Source organism: Coregonus clupeaformis, unplaced genomic scaffold (assembly GCF_020615455.1).
Source record: "Coregonus clupeaformis isolate EN_2021a unplaced genomic scaffold, ASM2061545v1 scaf0260, whole genome shotgun sequence".
In the NCBI taxonomy this organism is placed as follows: domain Eukaryota; kingdom Metazoa; phylum Chordata; class Actinopteri; order Salmoniformes; family Salmonidae; genus Coregonus; species Coregonus clupeaformis.
In genome coordinates this window covers 376,818-395,673 of record NW_025533715.1, presented here as the reverse complement: position 1 = coordinate 395,673, position 18,856 = coordinate 376,818, and the positions used below count along the sequence as shown (strand labels likewise).

The following is an 18,856-nucleotide window of genomic DNA, read 5'->3' as shown; positions in this document are numbered from 1 at the left end:
TTGATACCAATTGAGCAATGTTTGAATGCCACACCTTGAAGAATCCATGCCCCGAATAATTCAGGCTGTTCTGAAGGCAAAGGGGGTCTGACCTGGTACTAGATGGGTGTACCTAATAAACTGGCCACTGTGTATGTATATTCCATTTTCTGAGTGAGTATGTTAAAATAGAATACATACAGTGTATCCCAAGCCTTTATAATGTAACCAATACACAGGTCAGATACAGTAGGCTTTTTATTTCTATGACCATTCCTTTATGTATTATGTTTACGCTATCATACAGTGATTATCTTTTTGAAAGCATCTTTCAAAGAAATATAATAATCAAGCAGGTGAGAGGACATGAGAGGAGAGGGATTTCTAACTTCCTTCAATAAATACATTAAAACACAGACGGATAGATTGATCCGGTCGGCCCATTATGGTTGGTAACAGGGATGACGATTATGGACCAAGCATTTGCATCTGTTGAATTAAAATGGACTTCACAGTGGATCCACTAGCAGGTGCTAAAAGAAACACGGGGATTAGAGTGGGATAGGTGTGTGTGTGTTGATAAAGGACAGTGGCTTGCGAAAGTATTCACCCCCCTTGGCATTTTTCCTATTTTGTTGCCTTACAAACCTGGAATTAAAATTGATTTTTTGGTGTTTGTATCATTTGATTTACACAACATACCTACCACTTTGAAGATGCAAAATATTTTTTATTGTGAAACAAACAAGAAATAAGACTAAAATAACTATTCATCCCCCCAAAGTCAAAACTTTGTAGAGCCACCTTTTGCAGCAATTACAGCAGCAAGTCTCTTGGGGTATGTCTCTATAAGCTTGGCACATCTAGCCACTGGGATTTTTGCCCATTCTTCAATGCAAAACTGCTCCAGCTCCTTCAAGTTGGATGGGTTCCGCTGGTGTACAGCAATCTTTAATTCATACCACAGATTCTCAATTGGATTGAGGTCTGGGCTTTGACTAGGCCATTCCAAGACATTTAAATATTTCCTCTTAAACCACTCGAGTGTTGCTTTAGAAGTATGCTTAGGGTCATTGTCCTGCTGGAAGGTGAACCTCCGTCCCAGTCTCAAATCTCTGGATGACTAAAACAGGTTTCCCTCAAGAATTTCCCTGTATTTAGCGCCATCCATCATTCCTTCAATTCTGACCAGTTTCCCAGTCCCATCTGATGCAAAACATCCCCACAGCATGATGCTGCCACCACCATGCTTCACTGTGGGGATGGTGTTCTTGGGGTGATGAGAGGTGTTTGGTTTGCACCAGACATAGCGTTTTCCTTGATGGCCAAAAAGCTCAATTTTAGTCTCATCTGACCAGAGTACCTTCTTCCATATGTTTGGGAAGTCTCCCACATGCCTTTTGGCGAACACCAAACATGTTTGCTTATTTTTTCTTTAAGCAATGGCTTTTTTCTGGCCACTCTTCCGTAAAGCCCAGCTCTGTGGAGTGTATGGCTTAAAGTGGTCCTATGGACAGATACTCCAATCTCCGCTGTGGAGCTTTGCAGCTCCTTCAGGGTTATCTTTGGTCTCTTCGTTGCCTCTCTGATTAATGCCCTCCTTGCCTGGTCCGTGAGTTTTGGTGGGCTTCCCTCTCTTGGCAAGTTTGTTGTGGTGCCATATTCTTTAAATGTTTCAATAATGGAATTAATGGTGCTCCGTGGGATGTTCAAAGTTTTGGATATTTTTTTATAACCCAACCCTGATCTGTACTTCTCCACAACTTTGTCCCTGACCTGTTTGGAGAGCTCCTTGGTCTTCATGGTGCCGCTTGCTTGGTGGTGCCCCTTGCTTAGTGGTGTTGCAGACTCTGGGGCCTTTCAGAACAGGTGTATATATACTGAGATCATGTGACACACAGGTGGACTTTATTTAACTAATTATGTGACTGCTGAAGGTAATTGGTTGCACCAGATCTTATTTAGGGCACGCACCACTTTTCCGTTATTTATTTCTTAGAATTTTTTTAAACAAGTTATTTTTTTCATTCCACTTCACCAATTTGGACTATTTTGTGTATGTCCATTACATGAAATCCAAATAAAAATCAATTTAAATTACAGGTTGTAATGCAACAAAATAGGAAAAACACCAAGGGGGATGAATACTTTTGCAAGGCACTGTACGTTGAAACTAAATTAACTAAATAAAGAGCAGTTCAAGCCGAGCTTCAGAAACCTTTACAGTATTACATGTTTATTGTTATCATGATTGATCTCTGTTGGATCATTAACATCTGGGAGATAAAAGGGATTGCATCCCCGGAAATCACCTTTTGGAGCTTACATTAAAATTGCACTTTAATTGCACTCTAAAACAGCAATTTTTGTTTATGTAAAAACAATATCATTATGATGAAACTTAGGATGTAGATTGAAAAAAAATAGGAAAAAAATTAACAAATCTCTGAATAAATTAAAAAGATATGTTGTACCTTTTTTACAAAGAGAGGACTGACTGACACATTACAATTATGATCACTTTTCGCCCGTCTGTTTCATTTTCAGAGAAAGAAAACAAATGACAAAATACATAGAAAAATCTTTATCAAATTCCCTCAATCTTCAAACCCAAAAGCAAAACATCAGTTAACCTGTGACTCTGGACAACAGGGTCTTAACAAAAATAAAATACATATTTTCTTTGCTCAAATTCTCATCACCACACAATACAGGAGAAGACTCCCAGCAAACACACAACCACCACACAACGTTGTCTCAACGTTGCCGTGTTTGCTGTCCCTTCAGGTCTGTAAACTGTGTGACACCGCAGAACAGACTTGTGTTTTTTGTGATAGGGTGAGAGAGGTGGATGTGGTGGTGCTAGTGGTGACATCACTATAGACATCATTCTCCTTCTTCATCACTCCTAAAAACAAAATGGCACTAATATAATATTTATAACAACGCTGGCGCACGACTCAGCATTATGGTCAGCAGTGGTCCCAATCCCATGAGCCTCTCATTCTAAAGTCAGGAAATTCCTTAAGAAAGGAAATGTCTCTACCTAATCACCATCTTTAGACAAAGCGGAAGGTAGGTATGATAACTTTAGAGACACTGATCTAAGGCCAGTTTTGTGTTTTACCCCCTAATGGTTAAGTAGGATTGGAGTTGGAGGCTGATCCTAGATCTGTGCCTAAGGGAAGCTTCTACCTGGAGCCCAGACATAAAGATCTATGGCCTGGCATTGACCAGCACTTTAAGGTTATTGTATGGACTAAGCATTAAGCAGTAATGCTGTTACATTGTAGTGCAATATATTACAGAAGCATTTGACCATGTAGACATGTAAATGTCTGTTCTAACATGGATGGGAAACAATGACTGATGGGCGTTTTACTTTGTAAGCATGCAAACAATAGTCAACAACAAAACGTCCTCTATAGACATCTGATTACCCAGCACACATTAATTCCTGCATGTTTGTGGGATGACCCCTTTTTCAACCCCGAAACACCATATGTTCCCCCCCTTCTATCACTTGTGTGTCCGCTCCAATAGGAGGAATCTAATACATTGTTAGACTGCAACATTCTACTTAGTAAAACCGAACAGCACTAAAAGTGTATGTTTGTCTCATTTTGGGGAAATGTTATTTTGAGAGATCCGCAAAGTCAAAAGAAAAACTCAGTATGTTGAGTCCTGATCTTAAGCCTCTATATGTGGCTGGGCTACTACACTTTCGGCTGACGATGGGGGAGAGGAGGGCGTCATAGAAGCAATGTGATACAGTAGGAGTACGATCAACTACCATTCCCCCTGCAGAATAAATGGCACATGGTACAGACCAAGACCAACCAATCACACCAGAGAATAATCTGACAACATAGTAAAACCAACACGCAAACGACCTGGGAGTATAAGTCCTTCCACCTTCTGTCCACCTTGTCACACACATGAATAGAAAAATAAGCTAGGCAATACAATTCAATGATTGATATATATATATATAAAAAATCATAAAGCAAAAAAACACTTTCTCATTCGTCAAGTCTTTTTACCATCTGTTTACAAAATAAACAGATTTGAACTACTTTATGAGGCGGTCACATTGACTGAAAAAGCAACATGGAAACATGAGAAACATTTGAGAAAGGGTGTTGTAATCTTCTGTTTGGGTAGCAGGTTGACGCTTATTTTCATGACTCTTGTCCTGGAGGCAGAACTGAGCGATTTCCCCTTAGGCCAGCTGGAAAGTCAAAGTTGGCTATATTGGAAAAATCCATGAAAACTAAAATTAGCTTTTTGGTCTTAATTCAAGTTTAGAGTTAGGCATTAGGGTTAGTAGTGTGGTTAAGGTTAGGGTGAAGGTTAGGTTTAAAATCAAATGTTATGAATTTATGGTGACCACTCTGCAGAGCTGCCTCCAGAACAAGATTCATGATGAAAAACACTAACCTGCGTTTGGATATGGCTCCTGGGGATGTAGAGTTCGTGTGACTATCAAAGTTTCCTCAAGTGTGGTTCAGATCATCACAACAACAAAAATCTTTTAAATGATCATAGTTTGGTGTTAAAAAACTTTTCTTTCTCTTTCTGTGGGTGAATATGTGTGTTATCCCCCTCAGGCAGAGAGATGAGTAGGGAGTAGGGAACATTAGTTCATAGTGCTGATCTCATGTTCATCGCCTTGGCAACTCCTTTACATTACACTCACTAACCATTTAGGTTATGTCGGAAAAATTACCCATAGTGCACATAGAGCCGTTTGTAGGCTTTTCCCAGGTTTATTCTCTCTCTTTTCCCCTCTGGAACTTGAGCTAAACTCTGCCCCTTTGCTCTATCTAATGAACCGTTTGATGTGATTGTGTTTGCACTTGTTTTTGTGTCATTTCTGAGTTTCAAGCCATGTTTAGGATAAAAAAGTGAAGTTGGAGGAATACATTTACGAGCATGATGTTAAATGGTCCCTTGGATTATAGTGGTGTTGTATCTGTTCAAGTCAAGAGGCTCGTATTTGGTTCTGTTCAGTTCTCTGTGCTGGTACAAGGAACATGAGTTAAGCGCTTCCTAACGTAGGTAGAGAAAGAGCAAAGAGCTATAGTGGTAAGGGACTGGAAAATTCTGGAAACTTTCCCAAAATTACCAGGTTTTCCAAAAATCCCAAAGATTGGAATTTTCCATCCCTAATAGTGATTATGAGAAGCCTTCTCATTTGAGCTGAGCAGAGATCTAAGAAACAGCATGGTTTTGTTATAGGAAAGGCAGAAATTATCTAGGTAAGACAACCAAGGTGTTTTGTTTTCAAACCCTCTAGCTGAAGAAGGGCAAGCGGCCCTTCACCCTCCTTATGTCATACTCAAAGCGACTTAAGGTTCAAAGGCTATTTCCACAAGGTAGGATATACTACCGTACTGTACAACAAAACTATTCTCCAGCTCTTGATAGTAGTAGCCTAGTTTTTCCTAAGACATATGGTTGTCTGACTGACATCGACCATTCAACTGAGACTTTTCTAATAAAAAATATAAGTGGCAAAACAAAACGTGGTTCGTCTCAGATAACAGGGAATCTGATCAATGAAGGCAAGAAAAATAAAAACTACTTGGAATATTCTCAATGCAGAAATCAATAATACAGTAGTGTTGATTTTTTAAAATGTTATTTCAATAAGCATTACCATGAATTCTAATAGGATAAAATATTTAAAACTTAATGAAGAGTATAAACAGTAATGCATGACGAAGGAAAAAAAAATAATCATATTTTTACGATTTTATTTTTTATGTATAAACACTGTACATAAATTACTTTCTCTAAGAGGCTAATATTGATGTACGGATAAGTTTGGAATTTTTTATCTTAATAAAAAATCCATAAAGATAACTGTATCACATTGTTTTTCAAAAGATTGGTTGGATATGATTCTTTCATTTCATTGATTAACTTCTTTCTCCACACACACACAACTTGTCTCCATTGTATACACACACACACACGCACACACACACACCCACACAACCTCCCGATTCTCAAAACGTCCCACTTTGATCTAGTATTGGTAAAGAAGTCACTTGGTGGGAGCCGTTCTGTCCCTTTTAGAAAGAAAAGCAGGAGAACAAGCAAGTGGTTTCAACATGTGGTTTCAACTGCCTTGTTACCACCATTGGAGAACAACAACACTACTCTTTTTCAGAACGCAAAGGTCAAAGGTCAGTCATCAGGATGTAGAATCAGATTATAGACATCGTCCTTTGTAAGAAACCAGAAGGCCTTTTAATATTAGTCCAGACGTGTTGTAGTGGTATGCGTATGTAAACACATTTTTTCTTCCTTTTTTAAATATTTTTTCCGAAAGCAAATTCAGGAAGTTTATTTTAAAAAACGAAACATTTTACAAACCGAGAGTTTTGACTTTTTTTCTCTCTTTTGAAGAGAGACCACAGTCCATTCAACGCTGTATAGCACATGGGACAAACATCTGCGTCAGTTGAAGCCGTTTTGATCGATTTTCAGGCCCCACAGTGGTAGTATTAGGTTCAGTTCAGTTTGAGATATTTCTACATTTGACTGTGTTTGTTTCAGGTAGGCGGCGCTAAACACAGCACTAGCCTGGACCCTCCCGCTTTTTAGAGAAAAGGGGGGAGGCGAGGGAGGTTGGTGGGGAGGATTCGGGATTTGGAGGGGTAGTCGCTTTGGCGGCCAGTGCTGAGGAATTCTGTCTGTTACCTCTTCCCTATTTCGCTCTGCCTGAGGAACTGGATGTTGTTAGCGGAGTCTGCTAGCTCGGGGTACTGCTCTATGGAGAGGACGTAGTACCCGTCGTAGCCCAGCACCTTCCCTCCGCTCAGCAGCTGCCTCTTCTCCCCCTCTGTCCACAGCCTCACCCCCTCCTCCCCCTCCCTCACCCGTTGTTGCTCCCTGGACCAGGCGCTCGCCAACGCCTTCTGCCTGGCCTGCTCCAGCACACGCGCCTTCTCCTCGTCCAGAGTCATGCCGTAGCGCACGTGGAGCGCCAGTGCGCCGTACTGCAGCTCCACGTCGGCGAAGCGCCGCGTTCTGCCGTTCACCACGGTGGTGGACTGGGACACAGTCACGTTGACTCCGTTCTCCAGCGACTTCCTCCCGCTTGTCAGCCTCAACGCTCCCAGGTCGCTCTCCGGTAGGCTCGTCTTGATGAAGTAGTGTGTGTCGCGTCCCTCCACCGTGAAGTGTAGGTCCTCCAGGTAGAAAGCATTGTTGAGGACGGCGGCGACCTTTATGCAGTCCTCGTTGGCGATATTTAGAGCGTTGGTGACCACACGGCCCTGCGTCACCGCCAACATAACACCCTTACCGATCAGCGACTTGGCGGTGGCGAACCACAGCCAGGGTTTGTCCCGGTTGGAGCGCCGGCGGCTCAACTGGATCTCCGGCATCCTCTCGAAGGACAGGAAGGCCTTGGCTTGCCGGGTCACTTCTTGTTGCACCCCTGAGATGGACTGATGGGAGGAAAGAGGGAGGAGTCAGAAAATGGGGAGAAGAGAGGGTGGAGAGAGAGGAGAGAGAGAAACGTCTAAGTTACACAGATAGAAAATCCGAACTCTCTCTACTTGTCATGGACAGATATAACAGAAACTTTTAGGGGGTTGCTCTAGCCTCAGTTTGTAAAACCTGTTGTGTGTCTTTACCCACTGGGCACACACTGGTTAAATCCACATTGTTTCTATGGCATTTCAATGAAATTACGTTGAACCAACGTAGAATAGATGTTGAATTGACGTCTGTGCCCAGTGGGTGGCTATTCCCCTAGTACTGTGTTATCTCAATAAAAACAAAATTGTTCTCCCAACAACGAGGGACAATATGAAACCAAATCCCAGATTGCCATGGTGAAAAAGTATCCCAGCTTCAGTCATTCAAAGGTTCCCTTTCTTCTAGAAATGTCCTATTTATATGGAGACAAAACAATGAATATTGTTTCAGCAAGAAAAAGATCACAGGGAGAACTTTTGTTTGTTTGTCATGAGAAAAAACCCAACTGCAACGACAACAAAAATGTTTTTTTTAAAAGTTTTTTTAAAGAAATAGGGGATTGTTGGGCTTGGAGGAGCAACAGCACATCTTGTTAATTTCACACAGAGAGAAGAAGAAGTGACAGTCATGGCAACGTAATTAAACCAATAAGGGACTAATTTGCACTTCAAATACGTGTGTATAATTTCTTTATTTTAAGACAAACCGGAGGATGATTCAGCGGCGGTATAATTGGTGTGTGTGTCTGTGTGCGTGTGATCTCTCTGTAGCCGTGGGTGAACTGTGGACCACCCTGAATGTTGTTTGTCTCTTTCTCTCTGGCGGTGCGTCTTAACAAGCTAAATCAACACGGTGGGTTGGTTGGTCTTCCAGCCAGCTGTGCTGTGAGGTTGTACAACCACAGTACGGAAATGAGAGTGGAGATAGCTAGCTAAGGTTAATAACCCCCAGAGAGAGGTGGAGCGGTATGACAGTAGAGATAGGGTAAATAAACTAGACTAGAGGGAGGGAGACGGAGGGATACGTCATACCGGAAGGTTGTAATAAACCAGAATGAGGCGGAGGGATCTAACAGTGGAGAGATACTGGGTAAATTAACCCCAGAGAGAGGCGGATAGTTCTATAGTGGCAATATAGGGTAAATAAGCTGAAGGGGGGAGGAAGGGAGGAATAGGGGAGGATGGAGGGGTGGAGGGAGGTAGGAAGGCGGAGGGATACTACATACCGGCAGGTCGTCCCAGAGCTGGCTCTTCTTCATCTCCAGGGACGGCTGTGTGAGATCAAACTTTGGGATGGGGAACCCGGGGATGGCATTGTGAAGGTGGAACCCAAACGTCACTAGCCAGATATTGACATCTGTAACCATAGAAAAGTGAATTACATTGTAACAGTAACAGAATAGGCCCCTGAGGGAAATTATGTCCCAATGTTTCATATTAGGAAAGGAATAACTTTATTTTCCCTGAGGGGAAAATAGTCATTTCTAGTCATACCTTTCATGTTTAGCCAGAACTATTATCATGTGGAAAGGGTAACTGATGAAAACAATAGCAATATCATTGTGATGCATAGCAATGAGGTAATATGCCACCGCTAGACAATTACGAAAGTTCACAGCCATAAAATATTCATACTAATAGTGTATTCACAATAGACTGTTTATCTGTGGTCATCATGCAATGACAACATGTCCCTATTGTATTGCCATAACAGGCCTTACCGTTCTACAGGGCAAGGTACCAGACATATCTAATGAGACCATGATTCTGTGCATTGCAGTACATTGGTTTGTATCTGCTTACCTAAGCTATAGGGAGTAAATCAGAGTGCATTAAATGTAGCATCCCGGTCTCTTACCTGTGACCAACTCCCTTTGTGACCTAGTCTTCCTTCTATAAACCATCTAGAAGGTTTATGTCTTACATAAGCTATAAGAAGTCAACTAGAGTGAATTCAAAGAAGCATCACGGTCTCTCACCTGTGACGTACTCTTTGACCTCGTGAACTTTGCTGACAGGGTTGTTGTTCCGGAACATGTACAGGTTGAACGGCGCCGGGTCTTTCCCGACTCTCGTCCACGTCCCGATGTCTGGGGTGGTCCAGCGCCCCGCCGGGATGTCATAGTCCCGGTCCCCGAAATGCAGCAAGCGTGTCAGGGGGTCGTAGAGACCCCCGTGGAAGCCGATCACCAGGACAAAGTCGGGGTTGGAGTCAAAGTAGACCTCGCCATAGGCCGTGTACTGAACCTAGAAAATTATCATTAAATACATTTAATAACTAACACGCTGGATATGTAGATTTAGATACTTTTAGATTTAGACTAGCTTTTATTGGATGTAAAATCCAACTAACAACACACAGAACACATAGAGGATCGGGGACTGTACATGAGGCCTTTCTAACTGATCTAAAACCTTACCTGCTTCAGAAGAAGCCCATTACTACTGAACACTGCTAGAGGGGTTCCGGTGTTGTCACAGGCGATATAGAACTCCTCTCCGCTACTGATCTCCATGGCGAAGAGGTGTCCCTGCAGGTCGTAGTAGAGAGATGTGATCTCTGAGCTGCTGTGGTTGTAGACGTGAGTGATCCTGGTCGGGTAGTTCAGGTCTGCATAGAAGAACTGCAGGTGCTGGCCCAGGCTGGTTCTGGAGGCCACCCGGCGGCCCAACCCGTCGTAGCGGTACTGGATGGTCCAACTGTTGGGGTAGGGGGAGGGAGAGGGAGAGAGAGCGTGAGAGGGAGAAAGAGAGAGAGAGAGAGAGAGAGAGAGAGAGAGAGAGAGAGAGAGAGAGAGAGAGAGAGAGAGTGAGATGAGAAAGATGAGAGATTTTACAATTAGGAAACATTACAGAGTATTAATAGCAGTAAAGGATGAATTATTTGAAACAATTGACACATTTTAAACATACAAGAATGATCATCAAACAACACCATAGAAATGAAATACATATCCCCCCCCCAAAAATAAAAAACCTGTCAGTGGTCCGAGTTGGGTGTATGTTTACAGTGATGTATGGATGGTACAGTCAGGTAAGGTCACCAATCGTCTAACTAACCTGTTGCCTTTGCTGTAGACGCGTTCTAGAAGGCCCTTGGAGTTGTACTCAAAGATCTCAGCTCCTCTCTGTCTCAGGAACCCGTCATCGTCCAAACGGTACTGGACATCCCCGAGCCGCGTGATGCGGTCTCGGAGGTCGAAGCGTAGCGGGGTGAGCCGGGCACTGTTACCCGGGTTGAGCAGGTGGAGGTTGCCGTTAAGGTCGTAGTTGTAGCGCCACATCATCTTCTCGTTGAGGTAGACCGTCTGGAGCTGACCGTCCACGTCGTACTCGTAACCGTACTTGGTCGTGTTGGCGAACGGTCCGATCTTGATCTCGCGTTTCGTCACCCGACCCATGTTGTCATACTGGATAGTGATCCAGTACATGAGGGATCTGAAGATCTCGTACTGGATCTCCTTGATCCGTCCGTGGACGTCGAAGTGCTTGGTGTAGGTCATGACGGCCGTGGAGATGATCTGGTTGATGTCGTAGTAGATAACACCGAACTTTCCGAACTGTTCCACCTTTAAATCAAATCAAACTTTATTTAAAGTGCATTTAAATCACAAACACACTTTTAGTAAAATAATGAAATGTGAGAGATAAAAAAAGCGATAAAATAGATAAATAAAAATGATGTCTAAAATAACAATTAAATCATTGATTGAAGGGGCCATTTGGGATTGGTACATACATTATTGGACTTTTAAATAAATTAAATATAGCCATTGATTCTTGAGGAATGTAACTTATGAATGTCTTACTCCATCAGGAAGGTTTTAAAAAAGTTTTAGACATGATTGAAGAACCTCACCTTCCCGGAGATGTCATCAAACTGGTAGAGGTCGATGGGCAGCGGTGTCTCGTTGATGACAGCCTGCATGCTGGTGACCCGGAAGCTGTTGTCGTAGGTATAATCAAACCGTGCATTCACCATGCCATCCTCACTGAACCGGAAGATCTGCCGGTCCACCAACGGTCCAATCTGCCGGTACCGGATGGAACAGATGAACCCTTCACTCTGGAGGTTCACCGTCTTCAGCACACCGGCTGTCTCATCGTAGGTGAAGCTAACCCTCGTAGAATCATACAAGATCTCCGCCATTTTGTTCTGTCTTCGGTACTTGTAGAGAATTCTACGACCTGTTGATGTAGAAGTGGATGGTTATTCTGTGTACAACACCAACATAAATTCCAAGCAATATTTGTTGAATGGCAATACAGTTTTAGGGAAAGTTTCTGAAAATGTTCTCTTATTTTATGGATAATATATATATTTTTTTTCTTGATGACAGACGAGACAAGGACTTTAGACACACTCAACACAACACAACCATAACAGTTCTGACATTTCTCTGACCTGTCCCTAGATGGGCCACTCTGAGGAGCTGTCCGTCTTCGCTGTAGTCAACGGTGACCGAGGCGTTGCTCTCCGGGGGGTTGTAGATGTTGCGATAGTAGCCCAGGGAGCGGATGGTCTGCATGGTGTGACGGGCCACCGAAGGCATGGTGACAGCAGACAGGCGGTCCAACAGGTCGTAGTCAAAGATGTACTGACGCTGGCTGTGGAGCAGGAGCACCATGGACTGGAGGGAGGAGGACGGAGATGGAGGGAGGAGGACGGAGATGGAGGGAGGAGGACGGAGATGGAGGGAGGAGGACGGAGATGGAGGGAGGAGGACGGAGATGGCGGGAGGAGGACGGAGATGGAGGGAGGAGGACGGAGATGGCGGGAGGAGGACGGAGATGGAGGGAGGAGGACGGAGATGGCGGGAGGAGGACGGAGATGGAGGGAGGAGGACGGAGATGGAGGGAGGAGGACGGAGATGGCGGGAGGAGGACGGAGATGGAGGGAGGAGGACGGAGATGGAGGGAGGAGGACGGAGATGGAGGGAGGAGGACGGAGATGGAGGGAGGAGGACGGAGATGGCGGGAGGAGGACGGAGATGGAGGGAGGAGGACGGAGATGGCGGGAGGAGGACGGAGATGGAGGGAGGAGGAAAGGAGATGGAGGGAGGAGGAAAGGAGAGGAAAAGGAGGACGGAGATGGGAGGAAAGAGGGAATGGAGAGGGAGATTGGGGGAGGAATGGGAGGAAAGAGGGAATGGAGAGGGAGATTGGGGGAGGAATGGGAGGAAAGAGGGAATGGAGAGGGAGATTGGGGGAGGATTGGGAGGAAAGAGGGAATGGAGAGGGAGATTGGGGGAGGAATGGGAGGAAAGAGGGAATGAGAGGGAGATTGGGGGAGGAATGGGAGGAAAGAGGGAATGGAGAGGGAGATTGGGGGAGGAATGGGAGGAAAGAGGGAATGGAGAGGGAGATTGGGGGAGGAATGGGAGGAAATAGGGAATGGAGAGGGAGATTGGGGGAGGAATGGGAGGAAAGGAAGAGAGAGCGAGAGGAAGAGCGAGAAATAATGTCACAATTAATTAACTCTAATGTACATTACAAATTCAAATGGAGCGCAAAAGCAGGTATTAACATACCATTTCCTGAAAGATTTTCTCTCTTTTAATTGAGTTATCCTTGACCTTCCTGCCCCCCTCCTTCTTCCCTCCCTCCCTCCTTCCATCCCTCCCTCCTTCCAGCCATCCCTCCCTACCTCTCAGTCTCTAAACGCAGAACTCCGTTAAATGCACTACACTGCATTAATTCTAAAGTGTTCCGTAATTATTGGCCTTTGCTGGCACTCTCCTTTCTTCTCCTCGCCGTGTGTGTGTGTGTGTGTGTGTGTGTGTGTGTGGAGTAGTGTAGGGTCTACCTTCTTATCTCATAAAGGTAGGCACCAGTGGAAGTCACAATCACTTAGCCAAACAGCAGGTAATTAGCTACTTTGCATAGCGGCGGGGGGGAGAGTGGAAGTGGATGGCGACGTCTGAAATGGCAACCTGTTCCCTATGTAGCGCAATACTTTTGAACAGGGCCAATGGGGCTGTGGTTAAAAGTACAGCACTACATACGGAATTGGCTGCCATTTGGGAAGCTGTCGTTATGCTAGTTGGTGGTACTTTCAACAACAAAACAATTGACTGAAGAACGGGGCCCATAAGAAGGAAGTAGAATAGACGAGCAGAGTGCACCTTAGTGAGTCAACAACAACAACAACACTGGCACATCACTCCAGTCCCTCCAGGATTCAGATATGCATCTCTGCCTGCCTCAGTGCCTTACTGTGTGTGTATTGTGTGTGTGTGTATACGCGTCGGTTTGTTTGTGTGTATGTGTGTCTCTCTCTCTCTCTCTACAGAGGGAGTTTGCCTGGTGGATCCTTCACCTTGCCTGTCATACATGGACAGACATTACTCAAGCTCCCCAGGCACTGGGTGTGTGTCCCTGTGTATGTTTGTGTGTCTGTTTCTCTGTATGTGTGTGTGTGTGTGTGTGTGTGTGTGTGTATGTTGCTACTGTGGCAACATACGTTTGGCCGGTGATGTTCCTCTTGCTGGTCACTCTACCAGAGTTCTTGGCTGGCAGGCAACCACCGGGTGGGTGGGTGGTGTGTGTGTTGTTGTTGTGTGTGTTTGTGTGTGTGTGCAGGCAGGCAGATGATGGCCGTGTGGGAGGGAGGGTGGTGGGGGAAACCATACATATTTAATGAGCGAACAGACACAGGCACGCACGCACACACACACTTTTTAGCCCTGTTTCAAACTTATACTGAACAAAAATATAAACGCAACGTGTAACATTTTCAACGATTTTACTGACTTACAGTTCATATAAGGAAATCAGTCAATTTAAATAAAATCATTAGGCCCTAATCTATGGATTTCACATGACTGGGAATATAGATATGCATCAGTTGGTCACAGATACCTTAAAAAAATTAAAGTGTTGGGCGTGGATCAGAAAACCAGTCAGTATCTGGTGTGATAACCATTTGCCTCATGTAGCGCGACACATCTCCTTCGCATAGAGTTGATCAGGCCGCTGATTGTGGCCTGTGGAATGTTGTTCCACTCCTCTTCAATGGCTGTGCGAAGTTGCTGGATATTGGCGGGAACTTGAACATGCTGTCGTACACGTCGATCCAGAGCATCCCAAATATGCTCAATGGGTGACATGTCTGGTGAGTATGCAGGCCATGGAAGAACTGGGACATTTTCAGCTTCCAGGAATTGTGTACAGATCCTTGCAACATGGGGCCGTGCATTATCACGCTGAAACATGAGGTGATGTCGGCGGATGAATGGCACTACAATGGTCCTCAGGATCTCATCACGTATCTTTGTGCATTCAAATTGCCATCGATAAAATGCAATTGTGTTCGTTGTATCTAGCTTATGCCTGCCCATACCATAACCCCACCACCACCATGGGGCACTCCGTTCAGAACGTTGACATCAGCAAACCGCTCGCCCACACGACGCCATACACGTGGTCTGCAGTTGTGAGGCCGGTTGGACGTACTGCCAAATTCTCTAAAACGACGTTAGAGGAGGCTTATGGTAGAGAAATTAACATTCAATTCTCTGGCAACAGCTCTGGTGGACATTCCTGCAGTCAGCATGCCAATTGCACGCTCCCTCAAAACTTGAGACATCTGTGGCATTGTGTTGTGTGACAAAACTGCACATTTTAGAGAGGCTTTTTATTGTCCCCAGCACACGGTGCCCCTGTGTAATGATCATGATGTTTAATCAGCTTCTTGATATGCCACACCTGTCAGGGGGAAGGATTATCTTGGCAAAGGAGAAATGCTCACTAAAAGGGATGTAAATACATTTGTATGGGATCTTTCATTTCAGCTCATGAAACATGGGACCAACACTTTACATGTTGCGTTTATATTTTTGTTCAGTGTAGTTTACTCATGATGTAAACGTAACCTCTTTGATCGTCTCTACAGTTTGTCCTGGAAGGGAGAAGGGAGAAAAGTTTCTGCTACTCTGGGGAATCATCTTGGGATGATTTATTCTCTCTCTCTCTCTCTCTCTCTCTCTCTCTCTCTCTCTCTCTCTCTCTCTCTCTCTCTCTCACCCTCTCTCTCTCTCACCCTCTACCACCCTCTCTCTATTTCTTCTCTATCTCCCTCTCCTTCTGTACTCTCCATATTTCTCTCTCTCTGTTCTCTCTGTGTTGTGTCCCTGTGGCCTCCCCATGCTGTCTAAACCCCGGCTCCAGCCTCCTCCTGTCCCCTGGGTTTCGTTTCCTCCTCCATAACTCTGGTCTTCACTAGTCCCTCTTAAGCCATCTCTCTGTACACTAACATCCACAAACAATGTCAGTTTAATCTCCCTGCTGTTGCTCTCTCTCTCTCTCTCCTCCCTCTCTTTGTCTCTCTCTCTCTCTCTCTCTCTCTCTCTCTCCCTCTCTTTGTCTCTCTCTCTCTCTCTCTCTCTGTCTCTCTCCTCCCTCTCTTTGTCTCTCTCTCTCTCTCTCTCTCTCTCTCCTCCCTCTCTTTGTCTCTCTCTCTCTCTCTCTCTCTCCTCCCTCTCTTTGTCTCTCTCTATCTCTCTCTCTCTCTCCTCCCTCTCTTTGTCTCTCTCTCTCTCTCTCTCCTCCATCTCTTTGTCTCTCTCTCTTCCTATATCCCTTACTACCTAAAGGGAATAAGCTCCTTTTATAGAGTCTGTGCCGACTCCCTAGTATATTTTTCAAAGCATCTTTTCTGTTTTGACACTCATAGCTTTCAAGGGGGCCTTCAATTACTTTTGTGGCTTTTTTATTTTTTCACTGGTTTCATCTTCAGAAAATAACCTTGTGTTTTTTTGTGGTGACAATGAAAATAGACGACTATCACCACCACTAATCCTTTTGTCACAGGAGGTGCGCCAGTCTCTATAGATTTGAACAGCTCATCTATGGGTAAAGAGGGACAGAAAGTGTTTGTGTGTGTGTGTGTGTGTGTGTAAGGGTAAAGTTTACTGGGCGTGCATTAGGGAGACTCACAGCGTACTTAGCACCTGATGCTGTAATGCCAGGGTGTAGGAACACTGAGCTTTGGCACACAGCAGAGTGGAGTTTAAGGGTGACATTTTGACAGCAAACAAGCGGCGCTGCATTTGACATGGACCATATCGGTTCAACTACTCACCAAAACACTAATTGGAATGCAACAGATCGGTGATGCAAGCGCATTCACACTAAGTAATCAAGTACTTTTTCACAATGGTTTTGCATTGTCAATATGGGGTGTTTGCTGGTGTTGCTGATCATGGGACCAGAGTGTGCATATGCGTGTGTGGGTGTGAGTTTTCCTTACTCCCTAGTTTAGGGTTCCCCAAAAACACCAGGAAATCAGCTCCAAGTGATTTTAATTTAAGAAATCTGTTCCCAAGTATTCCCACGCATAATAGAGAGAAACGACGTGATCGTATACAAATGTAAGCAAGGTTTGAAATTATTATGTTTTAGTCAAACATTATATCTGTTTGGGATTCTTGCGGTCAATTTGTAGTCTACACATGATTTGTAATGTTCCGGCCCCCCGACCCAGAAAAAATTGGCCCACGGCTGAATCTAGTTGATGATCCCTGCCCTAGTTCCTACCTTATCCAGGTATGTATAACTCCAGGTCTTTCCGTCGGCGAACACTCGGGACACAATCCTCCCTTGACCATCGTACTCCACCCTCTCTGTTGTGGGACCCCTCTGTAGGCTGGTCACCTGCCCCGTGCTGGAGTAGGTAAGGTTGACTGACAGCAGCTTACTGCTGGGGACCCATAGAGTAGGATGACCCTGGGTGTCGTACACGATCTTCAGCAGGAACTTCCTGTGGTCGTCGTAGATCTTTTCTGTCCGGAGAGCTCGGTCGTAATCCACCGAGAGAAGGTTTCTGCCATTCACCTTTAGAGAAAAGACGAAGGATTGGACAGTTTTAGCTAGAATATTGTAAAAATCCAATAATAATATAATAATAAAAAGGTTTGCAGTCTAAGGAGTAATGTTTATTAACAATACATTATTTCGACTTTATTCAGATTCGGACAGATTGTTGAACTTTTAAAACAAAAAACTAACAAACACACAGGAGAAATTATGAAACTGTGAACTGAACCGGCTTTCAAAGTCAATTCCAGACACAGAACCGCTATTTATCGCTTCGCAATGACCCCGCTGTTTGTTTCAACCGCCGTTTACCATGATCGATTCTCAAGAGCGACACTAAATTCATTTAAAGGATTATTAGCATTCGATTAGCTGTTATTGTGAAGGGAGTTTCATTAGAGTGAGAGACTGGCTGGCATGTGTTCAAAGTCCTGCTTTTGGCTGCTTTCATAAATTATCCCCCCTAGGAATTCAGCGAGGTGGAGAGCGAGAGAGACACAGAGAGACAGAGAGAATGAGAAAGAGAGAGAAAGAAAAACAGAGAACCAGAGTGACGAGAGAGAGAAAGAGAGAGAGAGAATAAGAATAATATTGTGGTGGTAACCATGCAGAGTTTTTCTCTCTCAGCCTAGTGGGAGCTGAGACTCATTTGAAGATGACAGGGGCCTTCGGAATGCCGCCGAGACACACCCAGACACTAGCCAACAGAACGTGATCCCGGCCTCAATTTATTTCCCATAAGAAAGCATCCTGCTGGGATGGATGCCTTGGGGATACCTACCTAGCCTACCTGCCGCCCCCCCCCATGAGCTTTTCAAGTTGCCAGCAAAACTTAGGAACAAGAAAAAATATGGCCTTCATGTTTTTTTTATAAGCGAGGGCCCCTGATTCCTCCTGGACATTCTTCAGTAATGAGACGAGGAGGCTGAGAACTAAGCAGACATAGGATGCGTCCCAAATGCCATCCTATTCTTTACATATTGCATATACAGTGTCCCTATGGGTCTTGGTCAAAAGTAGTGCACTATATAGGGAATAGGGAGCCATTCGGGACAGACAGAGAGTAGTCTTTGGAGAAAGAGATGAAGACACAGTTGTTACCTTGGAGACCAGCCCTCTTCTCTGACAGAGGGAACGGTAAACAAAAGTATACCTTTTCCTTTGTTGGACAGATGGTAATGACTTTCAAAATACGTCTTTGATGTTGGAGGAGACAAAACATTCAAACAATAAAGCATCGGCGTCCCTCGCTAATCGCTGACAAACTGTCACTAATTTGAGCCGTTTAGATGGTGATAATGAGGAGACAGAAACGTTGACAATGAAACTGAAGACTACTTGATATGGAAAATGGTCTCACTTCCTTTCAGTGGTTAAATCGACATTGTAGTTAACACCTCGACCAAGACCCTTCCTATATTGTAGCGTATGTTTGAATGATGTTGTGGTAAAAACGAGAAGGAAGTGGCAGCCAAAGATCTGACTAAATCATCTCCAAGGGAAGAGAGAGGCTGTGAAACGCCAACTGTCATAATCCACATAAGAAACCCCTAGACATAACTGGT

At 44.4% G+C, this 18,856-nt stretch overlaps 1 protein-coding gene across 11 annotated transcripts in view; it reads right to left on the bottom strand.

The window, feature by feature from the left end:
• Positions 1 to 4,864: 4,864 nt before the first annotated feature.
• Positions 4,865 to 18,856, bottom strand: part of tenm3 (teneurin transmembrane protein 3) — a 274,702-nt gene continuing 260,710 nt past the window's right edge. For all 11 annotated transcript variants that reach the window (XM_041868495.2, XM_045214458.1, XM_045214459.1 and 8 more), the window contains 8 exons: positions 17,013 to 17,309; positions 11,881 to 12,106; positions 11,335 to 11,663; positions 10,536 to 11,044; positions 9,896 to 10,175; positions 9,455 to 9,722; positions 8,702 to 8,832; positions 4,865 to 7,442 (listed from right to left, as the gene is read on the bottom strand). In XM_041868495.2, the coding sequence (XP_041724429.2) occupies positions 6,687 to 7,442; positions 8,702 to 8,832; positions 9,455 to 9,722; positions 9,896 to 10,175; positions 10,536 to 11,044; positions 11,335 to 11,663; positions 11,881 to 12,106; positions 17,013 to 17,309 (2,796 nt within the window). In that variant the 3' untranslated portion in view covers positions 4,865 to 6,686. The remainder of the gene's footprint in view (positions 7,443 to 8,701; positions 8,833 to 9,454; positions 9,723 to 9,895; positions 10,176 to 10,535; positions 11,045 to 11,334; positions 11,664 to 11,880; positions 12,107 to 17,012; positions 17,310 to 18,856) is intronic.